The sequence below is a fragment of the Megalobrama amblycephala genome, linkage group LG8 (genome assembly GCF_018812025.1).
Source record: "Megalobrama amblycephala isolate DHTTF-2021 linkage group LG8, ASM1881202v1, whole genome shotgun sequence".
Lineage (NCBI taxonomy): Eukaryota > Metazoa > Chordata > Actinopteri > Cypriniformes > Xenocyprididae > Megalobrama > Megalobrama amblycephala.
The window spans coordinates 33,535,405-33,551,620 of NC_063051.1; the positions used below are offsets into that span (position 1 = coordinate 33,535,405).

General features: G+C 37.6%; 1 protein-coding gene across 1 annotated transcript in view; it reads left to right on the top strand.

Moving 5' to 3' along the window:
• The window catches only part of dnah9l (dynein, axonemal, heavy polypeptide 9 like), a 57,184-nt gene that overhangs the window by 4,461 nt on the left and 36,507 nt on the right, over positions 1–16,216 (top strand). Inside the window, exons 7-32 of the mRNA XM_048200735.1 lie at positions 66–277; positions 386–628; positions 909–1,076; positions 2,465–2,581; positions 2,739–2,876; positions 3,851–3,975; positions 4,088–4,283; positions 4,520–4,624; positions 4,736–4,908; positions 5,225–5,447; positions 7,845–8,174; positions 8,394–8,648; positions 9,037–9,206; positions 9,360–9,582; positions 9,661–9,777; positions 11,478–11,564; positions 11,756–11,914; positions 12,071–12,154; positions 12,418–12,576; positions 12,683–12,805; positions 12,884–13,006; positions 14,358–14,582; positions 14,652–14,743; positions 14,895–15,021; positions 15,135–15,296; positions 15,379–15,504. Of these exons, the coding sequence (XP_048056692.1) occupies positions 66–277; positions 386–628; positions 909–1,076; positions 2,465–2,581; positions 2,739–2,876; positions 3,851–3,975; positions 4,088–4,283; positions 4,520–4,624; positions 4,736–4,908; positions 5,225–5,447; positions 7,845–8,174; positions 8,394–8,648; positions 9,037–9,206; positions 9,360–9,582; positions 9,661–9,777; positions 11,478–11,564; positions 11,756–11,914; positions 12,071–12,154; positions 12,418–12,576; positions 12,683–12,805; positions 12,884–13,006; positions 14,358–14,582; positions 14,652–14,743; positions 14,895–15,021; positions 15,135–15,296; positions 15,379–15,504 (4,262 nt within the window). The remainder of the gene's footprint in view (positions 1–65; positions 278–385; positions 629–908; positions 1,077–2,464; positions 2,582–2,738; positions 2,877–3,850; positions 3,976–4,087; positions 4,284–4,519; positions 4,625–4,735; positions 4,909–5,224; positions 5,448–7,844; positions 8,175–8,393; positions 8,649–9,036; positions 9,207–9,359; positions 9,583–9,660; positions 9,778–11,477; positions 11,565–11,755; positions 11,915–12,070; positions 12,155–12,417; positions 12,577–12,682; positions 12,806–12,883; positions 13,007–14,357; positions 14,583–14,651; positions 14,744–14,894; positions 15,022–15,134; positions 15,297–15,378; positions 15,505–16,216) is intronic.

Consider the following 16,216-nt stretch of genomic DNA (forward strand, 5'->3'; position numbering starts at 1 on the left):
TGACCCTAGATTGTCAAATCTAGGCTGGTAAATGAAAGCTACTTTCTACTCATTTTTTTTTCTAGCGGTGATGGAGGCAGAGGACATAGACCTACACTTGAGGACCTTACGGCGGCCCATAGCTGCGTTCGATGAACGGAGCTTCACTGATCTGGAGCCTCTGATTCCCACTCTGTTTCACACACTCGCTCTCATCTGGACACACTCTCACTTCTACTGCCGCCCACCACGCATCGTCACACTTCTCACAGAGTTCTGCAACCTACTCATCGACAAGGTGCTTTTGTTTGTTTGCTTATGTGAATTCTTATTAACTTCTTATCTGAATTATTTTGTATGATGTGATGTTCATATAATGTGTGTATGCGTACATATGGTTCTGCAGGCATCTGTGTATCTAATTCCTGAGGAGCTCTTCAAAATGGAGTTAGAGGAGGGTATGGACCGGGTTCGGAAGGCCATCCAGGTGTTTTGGACATTCAAGCGCAGTTTTCAGCAGCACAGAGACAAACTGACACCCACTGGACCCTATAGCCGACCAGGACTTACGGTTAAACCGTGGGACTTTCCCTCTGAGCTTGTGTTTCACCGCACTGACTGCATCATGGAGAGACTGCGCATGATTGAGGTGTGTGGGCACAAATCCATCCCCATTGAAAAAAAACTATTATAAATAATTTTGTATTTTTCTGTTCTTGACTTTAGCAGGGAAAAAAACCATGAAAAATCCAAATATTTGGCGCAAGAAACAAGCATGACGAGATTAAATATTAAAAATAAACATTAATGCCCAATGTACTTGTTCACACAGAGTTTGTAATATTGTATTGTTATGATCTGTTGTTATAATATCTAGAGGTAGTCAATAAAATCTTTTTTTTAATTAATCACTGTGTTGCTCTTTTCAGGAGTTGTTTGCCTCAGCTCTGGACTTTCTAAAGCTGGAACGGATTGAGCTGGGCGGCTCTAGAGGGAAGATTCTCAGTGAGATGGTGTACAGCATGAACGACGAGTTCCTGGACAGCTGGAGAACTCTGAGAGAGAGCAAATATGACCCACTTGACTACAACAACAAGGTATATAATATTGTGAAATATTATTACAATTTAACCCTTGTGCGTCCTTATGGACATTTTGCCCGTGTTAATGCCAACTGCATAAATTTTGGCTCACTTTTATTATTATTACACTAGTATTTTACTATTTCACCCCCATTTCCTTTAATAACTAGGTACTCAAAATATTTCCTCTCAAAAATGTACCCATTGAAACCCATTAAAACTGCAGGTTTTAATCCCAGGGCCATTTAACTATAAAATGATGCAGTCTTTGTTAATAGGCTTTCATCTGTAGGCAAGGCTTAAAATTTATACTATTTTTTACCAAATGTGGTGCCATTTTCTCAGGTTTGGCCTATAAAGTAAATCCTGCTTATGCATATTATAGAGCCAATTTGATAAATTATGCAGTTATTATTGTGTGGTTGTTTTGGTAGGGATGTCAGAGTGTGGTTTACATGTATGTATTAAAAAAATTGTGTGTGTGTAATATTTGAGAGAGAATAACTCTACTGTACTGTAACTGCAAATCACAAATCCAACCATTGTGTGTACCAGTGGAGCTTTACTGGCATCTAATGGGGAAAATTTGGTACTGCGCCCAAACAAAATCTTACTGAAAGCTAATTTTTTTGAGATATAAACCTCAAATTTGGAACACATAGTTTTATGCTTTTGATTTTCTAGCAATTTTTGAGTTCAACATGTTTCATAAAATATATATTTTATATAAAATCATTTTTATAAACTTGATCCTCTATAACGTCTTTCTTATTTCACTTTTTTTTTACTTCAACAATAATCTGCCAAGGGTCTCTAAAATGAGACCAAACTTGCTCCAAAGCTTCAAATTTTTATGACAGTTTTTGGACATGGACATTTTTGTTCTTTTTGGACCTCTGTGTAACTTTTTAAAGTGACGCACAAGGGTTAAAATAGCAGTTTTGTATTTTAATAATATATTTTAAAATGTAATTTATTTCTGTGAAGGCAAAGCTGAATTTTCAGCAGTCATTACTCCAGTCTTCAGTGTCACATGATCCTTCAGAAATCATTCTAATAGCATATGCTGATTTGCTGTTCAAGAAACATTTCTTATTAATATCATTGTTGAAAACAGTAGTGCTGCTTAATATTTTTGTTGAAACTATGGCACATGATACATCCAGGGTTTGTTGATGAAAAGAAAATTCAAAAGAATTCAGCATTTATTTGAGATAGAAATCTTTTATTACACTAGAAATCTCTTTACGTCATACTTTCATTTTTGACAATTTTTCAAAGCATCCCTACCGAATAAAAAAAAAATAATAAAAAAAATCGTACTAACCCCAAACTTTTGGACAGTAGTGAATGTGCTTACATTCATATATATGTACAATCACACTCTCCCTGGTGTTTTCTAGGAGTTTGTCTGTGACTATAATCGATTCATGGAACAGAACAGAGACTTTGACCAGAGACTGGGAACAGTGATAAACTTGGCCTTCCAACACTCCCCAGGCTTACAGTCTGCTTTTAAGGTATCACACACACATACACACAGAGGCTCCATAATGAATGAATAGACTGCATACAGTCTGACAAACACAAACACAAGACTTTACTCTTTAGTTACATAAGTGTGTTTGCAAAAATCCTCTCTTTCAGTCTCTAACAGTGAAAAACCTGTGTGTGTAGCTCCTACAGATCTTTGGTACTCTGTTGGAGAGGCCGAGGGTTTACCAGCTTTTTGCTCCAAACTACTCTCAGCTGCTGGTCATGTTCCAGGAGGAGGTAAACCTCTGTCAGCACATGCTGGACACCCAGAGAGAGAGGGTTTGTATGACTAATAATTTGTATGACAGAGTGAAATTTGGGAGAATTTCAAAATGTGTTTTAGTAGCTATTGGTGCTTTCAAAACATTGCTTTGTGAAGCTTCGAAAGCTTTATGAATCTTCCCCCCCCCCCCCGAATCAGCGGTTCTGAGATCGTTCCGATTGTTTGGCACTAGAGGACATTGAAGGTTCAATGATCAGATCAGAGCCCTCTAGTGGAGAACCGTCTGAACGTTCATCCTTTTAATGTCTTCATCATTTTTTTACGTTTTTGCTTTTGTGCTCCTGACAGATGCTTCTTTCCATCCATCCTGTTCTTTCGTGATAGCAGTTAACGACACGAGAGCGTGCTCATGTTCACTTCTTACTTTCTATAATTCACAGATTTAAATATAAATTTTATTTTTCTATAATATAATCTAAAACTGAAACTAAACTTAAAACCTTGAAACCCTTTTCGTTACTTAATAAAATATTTCAGTGTTATTTGAAATAATATTAATGTTAACTAATGCATTATTTCATTTTCTTATGAAACATAAAAAAAAACAAAAAACATTCATCTGGAAGAAGGCGGCCCAAAATTATGTGTTGCATACCCCCCATTAAACTCTTTTTGATTATGTTATGAATTATATAACGGCTAGTTCTGGCATGATCAGGATTTTTCTGTTTGTGTTACATCGTTGCGCCAGTAGTTGGCGACAAATGAGTAGTTGTCTGTGAATCATTGTAACAGTGAATCAATGAATTATCATTCATTCAAAATAATTGATTTAGTCAGCAATAAAACACCACTGTACAAACAAAGTAACGTTACATGAATAGGAGGCACGCGACTGGCTGTTGGTTGTATCTAACATTATAACACCGCAAAATATGAATATGCTAATATGCAAGGCGCTCAACTTCAAGTTTCTTTGGTTAAAAGCATACTCACTGGCTTTTGCGCTGTTGTTTGTGTTTCTGTGCAGCTGAGGAACGGCTGTCCCGTCCTTGGTAAAAACATGCCAGCCGTGGCTGGTAACCTGAAATGGTCTCAAGAACTCAGAGAACGGATCCTGTCAAACCGCAGTAACCTCAGCCAGCTTACACATATGTAAACAAAAACACATCACACATGTACAAGACTCACACAAATACACATACATTTGCTTTTGGTGCCATATTTAATAATGTAACTTATGCTGTACTGTGTGTGTGTGTGTTAGGCCATTAGACAGTCCTGAGGCACAACAGGTGTTGCAGGTGTGTGAGTGTGTATTGGAGGTTCTGGATAAGATGGATGAAGAAATCTACACTAATTGGAGTGTTGGATTGGAGGAGTTGTGCCACACACATCTGAATGAACCACTGCTGATATTGGATGAGGAGAGCAGCTTTTACAGCGTGAACTTTAACCCTGCTGTAAGAAACATTCAAAAACTTACTTCTATTCTTCTTAAATTTGGCCAAGTAAGCTATCTAGATCTGCTTACTAAGGAGACTTTTTTATTGTAGGATGTCCCTAAATTATTTATTTAGTTAAAGGTTTAGCTAACGTTTTGTCACGCAAATATTTTGTCCCCCAAAATACACCTGAGAAACACACATGTACTCAAACACTCATGCTTTCTCCATGCTGTGTGATGTGGTTGTTTTAGTTGACATCTGTTTTGAGGGAAGTTAAGTATCTTGGAATCCTGAAGGACCACAACATTCCCAAGGCTGCTGTGAGTCTATACTCTAAGCGGGAAATTCTTCACATGGTGAGACTGTGTGGCCATCTGTTCCTTTATATTTGCCAAGAAAACAGCTTTGTTTATTAAATTCCTTCAATATTCTTTTGTCCCTCTCTCTCTCTCTGTGTGCATGTTTAGTACACCAGTACTCTGCTCCAGATCACTCAGTGGCATAATAAACTACACAGCACAATCCTGGCTGTTGAGCTGCGTTTGGTGCAGTCTGAGCTGGAGGAAGTGAGGTGTACCTTAATGCCAGCGTTAAAGGAACTACGCTGGAGTGATGAGCACCTCGCTGACTACATCAAGAGGTACCCAGCTAACAAAAATATTCAATTCAGAAAAAAAAAAAAAAACATTCCATGATCAATGTATAAATACCATCTTAAGAACACTATTAAAGACCAGATAACTTTGAATGAACGTTCTATTAACATTACTGGAAGAACGTTTGCTCATAACTTTGAGAGAACCTTGCCAGAACGTTAGCTAGTTCTGAGAACATTCATGTAATGTAACATGTAATATAACATATATTCTCAGAAATTCAGAAAGTCTATGTTTGTAATAATTGGTCTACTATGTAAAGGTGCTTATGTTAAAGAGTACTCTCGTGTGTGCTTGTAGCACACGTGATCTGGTGCGTGGTGTGTCGGAGCGTGTGCAGAAGAGCAAGGCTAATTTGGAGAAACTGCAGGGGCTGATGGGAGTTTTCAGTCACTCTGCCTGCATTACACGTAGGACTAATCGTCGTGGCAATCTACTCAACCTCACCGATGTAGAGGAGAACTTCAAGCGGCAGTACGCGCTCATCGCTCGCACAGGAGAGAAGATTCATGAGCTTGTGCAGGTGTTGCTTTCACTGTTAAGGACAAACAATTCTGAAGCATGGCCAAGGAACCATTGGTTGATTGAGAGAGCAGGGGTCCTGTTACACATTGCCTAAAATAACATACATTTTTTACCATATTAAGTTAGTTCCATACTTTACATTAGGAGTGGGTGATATGACCAAAATCTTCACAATAATAGAAATTTTATTTCAGGATGATAATCAGTGTTAGAGGTAACGTGTTACAAGTAACACGAGTTATGTAATCATTACGTAATTACTTTTTTAAGTAACTAGTAAAGTAATGCATTACTTTTACATTTACAACAAAATATCTGAGTTACTTTTTCAAGTAAGTAACGCAAGTTACTTTGTTTTCCCATGTATTGACTGACAGCTCTCCTGTCCCAGTTTTGAGAGAAATCTGGAGTAATGTGGTTTGTTTGAGCTGCGCCCTCTACTGTACAGGCGTGAATTTGCATTTCCTTCAACCTGAGGCTTATTCATTTCACTTTTGGTGTGAAAGGGCCTTAAAGGTGCTAAAGAGGATGTTTTGTTTTATACATTTTTGCAATAATACTTAAAAATTGTCTTTACTAACTGATAAAAGACTATTTATTAGGTGCATAATAATATTAATATACATCATCTGTGCACGAGGTAGGGCCTTAAAAACATCAGCCAATCGTTTACGTGATCATCGCGTAAACGATTGGCCCTCTGGCTTGTCAATCACTGCTGTGACGTTCCTTGTGCGAGACGTGCGCGGCTGTGCGCTCCAGTAACTTTCCACACTCCACAGGCGCCGCATGCAATGTTTTTGTCAGGAGACAGGAGTAACAACTGCAGATTATGAGTTACCTGCGGTGAGTGCGACATAATGAATCCACTAACACTACACAGCGAATGCCGGTGGTAAATACTCGTGCACGAGTTTTGGGAGGCGTTCCCTCGAAATTCTTACGCATGCGCTCATTTCAAAAACTCAGTAACAGTCTTTGGTTTCTCAGTCGACGAAAAGATCCTCTTTAGCACCTTTAACATTTGCCAAAAATAGAACTTTTTCTTTTGTAATTAAAAATCAAAAAAGCAAGCCCTGTCCAGGAGAGAAAAAGTAATGCAAAAGTAACTTAATAAATCAATTAGTTACTTTTTAGGGAGTAACGTAATATTATAATGCGTTACTTTTAAAAGTAACTATCCCCAAAAATTGATGATAATACATGTCATAATATAGTTTGTTATTTTATCTTTGTTATTTAAAAAAAAATAAAAAATAAGAACAAAGATGCAAATAACAAACAACAGGCCAAATACAGTAATGCCAATTCATACTGCCACAACAGATGGCGTCTAATGGCAACAGATATGTTTGTCGGGTTTTGTCAGATCAGTATGCTAGTCCTGGTGACCTATGTTGGCAGTGGTCTCCGCTTGTTTTCGCTGAACACTTTGAATCGTCATTTGTCGGATAGTGGAATGTCTGAGAAGTGATGTATTGTAATCTAGTGGCTGTCGCTGTCTATCAGTGCAGTGTGAATTGGCATTAAAAAAGATACAAATGAAATAAAAAGTGCTAAGTTTTTCAGGTACAGTAAGTAAGAAATACTATAGAGATTGAATAATCAAAAGTAAAAATGAAATTTTGTAGCTTGTAGTACTTTATAACTTTGACATCAAGCATGTTTTGCAGTTTACTTTCTCATTCATGTATGTTTTAATCACTCTAACATGTCAGCAAAACTTAAGATTCACTTTATATCATCCCCACAATATATATCTTCATACTGCTTCCAGTGTCACACTATGGCTGTGTAAGCGCATGACAAAGACGAAAGGAGAGAACTACAACAGTATTCACAAGACAATCACAGGACAACCGTAGGAGAAAACACAACCAGGTTTGATACTGATGACAAGGAACAAAGAACTGAATGAGCTGAGGGCTAATACACACAGAGATAATTAACGTAGCAAGAAACACCTGCATAACTCAATCAATGACCATGGAGACAAACTAGCAAAGGAAACGCTGGCAAACAGGAACTAAACACAATGAAAACAACCAAAAATGACTATACATGTTACACCCAGCTTTACTTTATATACAAGCCATTAAAGGAATAGTTCACCCTAAAATGAAATTTCCACACCCGTAAGACCTTTGTTCATCTTTGGAACACAAATTAAGATTCAAAGTCCAGAGAAGTAGTAAAGACATCGTTAAAATAGTCCATGTGACTACAGTGGTTCAACCTTAATATTATGAATACTTTTTGTACTCAAAAAACAAACAAACAAACAAACAAACAAAAAAAAATTAACAACTTTATTAAACAATTTGTTGTTATTTTGCTAGTGTAATCGTATTTATAGTAGATTCTCACATGATTTCTTTCTTTCTGTCTCGTTCAGGAGAACGCTGAGCTGCTTGGTGCTGATTTGGACTCAGAGGCTTGGCAGTCCTACACAGAACATGTGGACAGAAACATTCTTACTGGGTTCTGCAGTGCTGTGCGATGTTCCCTGCAGTACTTGGTTGAGAACACGGACCCAGCACTCCACATTGATCCCCTGTTCGAAGTTCAGCTGACACTGACCTCTGACATGACCTTTCACCCCTCGCTCAACCTCTCCAAGAAGGGCAACTTCTATGATATCATTGACCAGATGGTGTCAGATATTTTTAAAATGGCTTCTTTCATAAAAAGAGTGGCCAAGAGCAAACAGTCTGAGACTTACAAGGTATGTAACAATATATCTGTATGCATGTCTTGCACATATGTTCATGTTCACAGTGTATGAACTATAGGTAATTTTATCAGAGAATGATTTGAAATGTTTTTGTCATGCAAGCCTGTCACCTGATAAACTGGCTAAATGAGTAGTGCTTCCTGGAAAGATTTATAAATATTCTTCATGAGACAACGAGTCTGACTGTTGTTTATGTCAACTATTTCCTAGGCGGATGTAGATCAGATACCTGAGCTGGCGGAGTTGGCTCAGCTGGTGCGATATCGTGCACGTGGGGCCATTGCTAAGGTCAAAGAATTCCAACATTCCTTCGATTCCTATCGTTACCTCTGGACTGGAGACAGGGTGGAGTTTATGAGGCAGTTTCTGCTCTATGGACACGCCCTCTCTGCAGAGGAGGCGGAGCTTTATGCAGATTACGAGCTGCCAAAGAATCCACCCAAACTGCAGAACTTCAGAGAGCAGGTAGATGTCAGTCATGGAGTGAGGATTAAAATACACAATATTTTGTGTCATTTAAATAAATTCTATAAATATATAAGCTTGTTTTAATCTTAGACTTAAAAAAAACAGTAATTGTGACTTTTTTTCATAATTTCGACTTTTTGAAGATTTCTAGGAGGCAAATTTCTCATTACTGCTACTTTATTCAAAATTTGACTTTCTCACAACTGAAACTTTATACTTCACAGTATAAAAACATGACTTTATTTTTCATTTTAAACTTTATCTTTCAATATTTTTTTTTATCAAGTGGCAGAAATGGGAAAAAACCAAACAAAACAAATTGCATGTATGGATCTACTATAAGTTCTCTTTTATTTTTTTCTCTTTCACACTTATTTCTCATTAGATCAGTGAGTTTGAGGATCTTTATGAGAAGGTGTGTGTATTAGAGGAGAAGAGAGTATTCTGTGGCTGGTGTCAGGTGGACATAAAACCTTTTAAAATATCGCTGATGAACATCATTAAAAAATGGAGCTGGATGTTTAAGGAACACTTACTGAACCATGTTAATGCCAGGTAATATTTATTCAGAAACTGTCTTAAAATTCACTTCTTGAACATTTTTGCTGAAAAACCTCCCTAATAAATCGTACAATCAAAGCATTGGAAATCATGTATGTTTCAATTATAATAATGCAGAGCGACCAATCACATCTTTCTCTGTCTCAGTGTGCAGGAGTTAGGATCATTTATTGAGAATACAGAGATTGGGTTGGCAAAGACTGTAACCGATGGGGATTATGCCAAACTGGTGGACATCATGGGCCACCTGATGGCTATCAGAGACCGCCAGCTGAGCACAGAGCAGCAATTCAAACCCCTCAAAGCTACCTCAAACCTGCTTAAAACCTATAACCAACAGCTACCTGAGCATGTTTATATACTGTTGGAGGTAACTTCACCTACATGGATCTGATTCTGCTGCTTGACTATACACACTGCCACCTCACATGCCCATGTGTTTTCACAGTCACTGCCGGAGAAATGGAAGAATCTTAAGAAGGTGGCATTTACAGTAAAACATGAGGTTGCTCCTCTCCAGTCCAATGAAGTTGCTGTCATCCGCAGGAAGTGTGTTCGGTTTGAGGTGAGGGGCTGAAATCAATAAAACTATAGCCCTATTCGGACGGTAATTGTTTCTTATAGGGACGTAAGGTATTTTCAACATTTACTACAGGGGCTAGTCTGTGATTTTATTGCCGTCTGAATCCAGAATGTCAGTATTTTTCTCCCACCCACGTAAAATCCCTGATTGAATTACCTACTGTTTTTGACAAACGCCAAGGTCATGTGGTAATTCAATTGCTGCCTGAATCCAGTTAACAATAAGAGATCAATTCAAAATTTGCTGTGAAAATTCGCTGCGAAATACCGTACGATAACTGTTGCGCTTCACTGTAATTTGCATGCATTTTAAAAATGTACACTTTTATTACTGAAATATTTTCAAGTACAATATTTCATCACCGCTCCACCGCAGCGAAAGGAAAAAGAGAAACATTTGAAATGGGCCATTACTGCAATACAGTTTTACAATGTATTATATACAAATACATACATTAAAAATATAAACCAAACAGTTTTACGTTGTTTACATAATGTAAATAAGTGGCTGCATTAACAACATTTAAAATGACAAAATGCAAGACAGAAAACCATTTAAACTATAACGTGTCTATTTTCCTATTTTTAAAAAGACGATTGAAATAATCACATAATAAATAGGATATTATTTTGCTATTATTAAATTAAATATGAATTCATTCGTATTATTCCAAGCATAACCTATTACATTTTATTTACAGCAGACAATAATGCAACAATGTGAGCAGTGGGTTCCAGGGTTCAATCACTTCCACCTTGAATAAATTGCCATCTGAACACGTGAGTTTCAGCACTGAGGTGCCAAGCAAATTGATTTTTACGGACATCCATGTGAGAAACAATTACCGTCTGAATAGGGCTTATGAAGAGAAAATTACACTGTCATCAGCATAATAAGCTTTTTAAGATTGCAATAATTACACCTGTTTTGGTGATGCATTTGGTTTTCTGTAATGTATTACTGTAATGTAAATTCTGTTGATTTAAATGTTACCAAGTTAAAGGGATAGTTCACCACCATTTGATATTCATTTGATATTCAACAGTGCTTTGATCTGCCTGCATTGACACTATTCTTTAAGAGCTGCTGTGCAGCCAAAATAATGTACCAGTTATCAATGTAAAGCTGCTTTGACACAATCTACATTGTAAAAAGCGCTATATAAATAAAGGCGACTTGACTTGACTTGATGTTGGTAACCCAACAGTTTCATTTCCCATTGACTTCCATTGTATTTTTTGTCCATACAATGAAAGTCAATGGGAGATGAAACTGTTGGGTTACCAACATTGTTCAAAATATCTTTTTATGTTCCATAGAAGAATGAAAGTCATAGAGGTTTGGAACAACATGAGTGTGAGTAAACTATCCCTTTTAACATTATCTAGCCGGCTAACATGACATTTCAAGAATGACTTGTGATGGTCAGTTTCCAGATATTACTGCAAATTAAAAAAAAAAAAATTCATACTAAATAATTTTTTAATATCCAAAGAAATGTACAAAAATATAGAATATATTAATAATACAAAATATAAATATATGTTTCAAAAAGAATGTATTATTTTTGTGGTGTGACCAGTAAAATTGTTTTTGTTCAAGACAGCAGAAAAATCCTTATTGTTGAGCCCTTCTGAATGTAGAGGGGTGGAGATGTTTAGCATCTGTGGTTTGTTTCCTAGGTTAAACAGCATGAATTCAGGGAACAGTTCCGCACCGAGCCCATATTCTTTATCAGCCTGGAGGAGCCATATAGACTCATCGACAAGGTGCTCTCACAAAAAAAACTATTTTGTGTCTGAGTGAGTGAGTGTGTATGTTTTAAATAGGTTTTATTTTTCTGCTGAAATGTTTGTTCTAGCCCAGATGGTGCTTGCTTATTAAAAAAAAAAAAGAATGTTATACATTCTACATAAATGTGCATGTATAAATGTCTTTGTTTATCTGCATTTGTGTGTAGACTAATCGTGCGGTGGCTCATTTGGAGAGTGAGATGTCTAAGCTTCAACAAACAGCCAATCTGTTTGAGGTCAGTTTCCCTGACTACAAACAGCTTCGACAGTGTCGGTCAGACATCATCCTGGTTAAAGCAGTCTGGGATATGGTTATGTTTGTCAAGGTAATCTTTACTACACACAAGATCCACAGCACAAAGTACTCACAATAACCCACTTACACAGAATACACTCATACAGAAAAAGTAATTTAAAGTCTTTGTTGAAATTTCCAAAATGTTGGCCCAATATTCTCCTCTTCGGAATGATGGGTAATGTAGTCCTGCATCTCAGACTGGACTAAGACTCCATGGAAGGAGATCAATGTGGAACAGATGGATATGGAGCTCAGAAGGTTTGCTAAGGTATAGTTTACATCCTAAAGTTCTGTCTGTCTTCAGTGTTCACCATATGCAAAAAATGAGAACAGAACCAGTGGTTGGATGAGGTGAATGACAAATGACTGTATCTGAACATATACAAAAATAAATTCAAAAGCTCTGATTATTTATCAAGGAGTTTGTTAATATACATCTAGATGATAAATTAAATGGGGCCTTATAGTGTCTGTTTATTGTCACTTTGTCACATAGAATAACAGTGCCTGTATATGTGTGTGAATGTGTAGGAGATGAAGACTCTGGATAAAGATGTGCGTGTGTGGGACGTCTACAATGGTCTGGAATCCATTGTTAAGAATCTGTTGACATCACTGAGAGCTGTCAATGAACTTCAAAACTCTGCTGTCAGAGAGAGACACTGGCAGCAGCTCATGCACACAACAGGGGTAACAAACACAAACCATAATCTGACATCAAGAATACCTGTTAATGCCTAATAAATATCATGTGAGTAATAGAGAAAGGAGCTAACCTCTCTTCCTGTCCCTGTAGGTGAGCTTTGTGATGGATGAGAACACCACACTTGGTGATCTCTTAGAGCTGCAGCTCCACCGTGTGGAGGAAGAAGTAAAGAACATTGTGGACAAAGCAGTCAAAGAGATGGGAATTGAGAAGGTAGAGAGATTTAAAATATTTTTCAGAAACTCTGAGGCATTTCAGGATCACAATAAAATGTATCCGTTGTGTGTACAGATCCTGGGTGAGATCCAGCAGACATGGTCCATGATGTCTCTGTCGTATGAGACGCACACAAGTACTGGAACGTCTCTGCTCAAAGCTAATGAGAACCTCATTGAAACCCTGGAGGACAACCAGGTAACTTCCTGTATCAGTCAACTGGGTTTAGTTGAAATCAGTTCAGTGTAAATCTGTACATTCTCTTCACTTCACATTTTTCTGTTTAGTTTGGTTTTCTTCTGATCAGATCAATTTAGTTTGCTTATGATCAATGTAGATCAGTCTAATTCCGATCAAATCAGTTTTGATCTATTTTGATCTGATCTTTTCAGTTTGGTTCAATTTGGATCAGTTTAGTTCAAATGGTTTTATTCTGATCTGATCTGATCTGAATTGATTGGTTCAGTTAAAGCGTTAGTTCACCCAAAAATGAAAATTCTGTCATTAATTACTCACCCTCATGCCGTTCCACACCCGTAAGACCTTCGTTAATCTTCAGAACACAAATTAAGATATTTTAGTTGAAATCCAATAGCTCCGTGAGGCCTCCATAGGGAGCAATGGACACTTTCTCTCTCAAGATCCATAAAGGTACTAAAAACATATTTAAATCGGTTCATGTGATGTGGTTCATGTGAGTACAGTGGTTCAATATTAATATTATAAAGTGACGAGAATATTTTTGGAGCACCAAAAAAAACTAAGTAATGACTTATTTAGTGATGGCTGATTTCAAAACAATGCTTCATGAAGCATCGGAGCATAAACGAATCAGTCTGTTGAATCATGATTCAGATCGCTTGTCAAACTGCCAACGACTGAAATCACGTGACTTTGGCGCTCCGAACAGCAGATTCGACACACTGATTCATTTGTGCTCCGATGCTTCCTGAATCAGTGTTTTTAGGCGCTCCAAAAATATTCTCATCGCTTTATAATATTAATATTGAACCACTGTACTCACATGAACCGATTAACGAAGGTCTTACGGGTGTGGAACGGCATGAGGGTAAGTAATAAATGACAGAATTTTCATTTTTGGGTGAACTAACCCTTTAAGTTAATTTTGTTTCGATTTGGTTTGGTTTAATTTAAATTTAATTTAGATCAGATCAATTTAGTTTGGTTATGATCAGATCAGCTCAAAATCAAACCAAACTGATCTGATCTGTTCAGGTTAGTTCAATTTTGATCAGTTTAGTTCAATTCAGTTCACTTTCAGTCAGATTAGATCAATCTGATCTGAATTGATTTGTTCAGTTCAGTTCAGTTTGGTTCGATTCAGTTCAAATTCCATATAGATCAGATCAGTTTAGTTTGGTTATGATCAGATCAGCTCATAATCGAACCAAACTGATCTGATCTGTTCAGATCAGTTTAGTTCAGTCCAAATCCAAATCAGCTCAGTGTGGTGTGGTTATGATCTGTTCATGTCAGATCAGTCCAGGTCAATTCAGTTAATTTCATTGTGTATATGTGTGATCCTCAGGTTCAGCTGCAGAATATTCTCATGAGTAAGTATGTGGAGTATTTCATGGTGGAGGTGAGCGGCTGGCAGCGGAAACTGGTGGTGGCTGATCTGGTCATTGGTACTTGGTTGGTGGTTCAGCGCACATGGGCTCACCTCCAAAGTATTTTCACCAACTCTGAGGACATCCGGAACCAGCTGGCCCATGATGCAGAGCAGTTTCAGGGCATCCACCAGGACTTCCAGGTATTGTGACAGAGTATGCATGAGTTGCCAGGGAGATCAGAAATGTATTAACACAAAACCTTGTTTCAGGGTTTAATGATCACTGTCGTGGAGAACAATAATGTGATAAAAGTCACTAACCAGCCAGGCTTCTTGGAGCAACTTGAGACTCTTCAACAAAGGTAATGTGTGTGTTAAACTCTCATTAAAAATGAACTTTTGGATGCTTTGCCATTGCAAATCACTGTGAGTGTGAACGCCTTTTAATACTCCACCGTAATAGATTATTGTAAAACATGAATAATTTTATTGATGTGTTTCTGTGTTTTGCAGATTGTCAGTGTGCGAGAAGGCTTTGGCTGAGTATTTGGAGACAAAGCGTTTGACATTTCCACGCTTTTACTTTGTCTCGGCTAGTGACTTGCTGGAAATAGTTTCTAAAGGAACTCAGCCTAGACAGGTTGCTGCTACATTAATGCACCACGCAGCTAAATAATGAAAGAAAAAAATGTCTAGTTTGTGTTTATCTGTAAAAGAATGTGTGTTGATGCATTTTTTTGCAAATGTGCACAGGTGACACGACACCTTCTGAAGCTTTTTGACAATCTGGCTGATCTCAGCTTTAAAGAGGATGATGATGGAGCCACAGATGCCAAAACAACTGTTGCCTTGGGAATGTACAGTAGAGAGGGAGAGTATGTGCCCTTCTCACAGCCCTGTGTGTGTGAGGGACAGGTGAGACACAATGACGCATACACAACATTTCATCTTTAGATGCTGTAGTTGAAAAACGTTTGGTCTGTCTATCATGTAACAGGCCGAGTGTTGGCTGAATACTCTAGAGAAGGCCATGCGTTCCACTGTTCGCCAGGAGATCTCTGAAGCTGTGGCAGCATATGAAGACAAGCCACGAGATCAGTGGCTGTTTGACTACCCAGCACAGGTGTGATAGTGAGGGTTTGGTTCCATTTTAGTTAATGATTTCACTGACTTGAGTGCTTTGAGGTAAACTTAAGCAGTTTTGAACTCACCGTTTTCAGTGGCAGCTTTGCTTAAATCTAATCATACACTTGCTATCTAATGTTAAAAGTGTGGCTGTTCAACATGAAGGAAAACAAAAAGATAATTATAATAACTCATGTGTATGATCAATCAAATTAAAGATGATTTGTATAGTTGGAGTGTTATTCACAACTAGTTCCATGTTTTAAAAAATGCCAGAATGGTAGAATTTTTTGATATAACTAGTTTGATATCTGTTTTTTAGCAGTAGTCTGCTGAGGAGAGTTAATGCATTAAAGGATTAGTTCACTTCTGAATGAAAATTTCCTGATAATTTACTCACCCCCATGTCATCCAAGATCAAGTCTCTCTTTCTTCAGTTGAAAAGAAATGAAAGTTTTTGAGGAAAACATTCCAGGATTTTTCTCCATATAGTGGACTTCACTGGGGTTCAACGGGTTGAAGGTCCAAATGTCAGTTTCAGTGCAGCTTCAAAGGGGTCTACATGATCCCAGACGAGGAATAAGGGTCTTATCTAGAGAAACCATCAGCCATTTTCTAAAAAGTAGGTAGATAAGACCCTTATTCCTCGTCTGGGATCGCGTAGAGCTCTTTGGACCTTCAACCCATTGAACCCCAGTGAAGTCCACTAT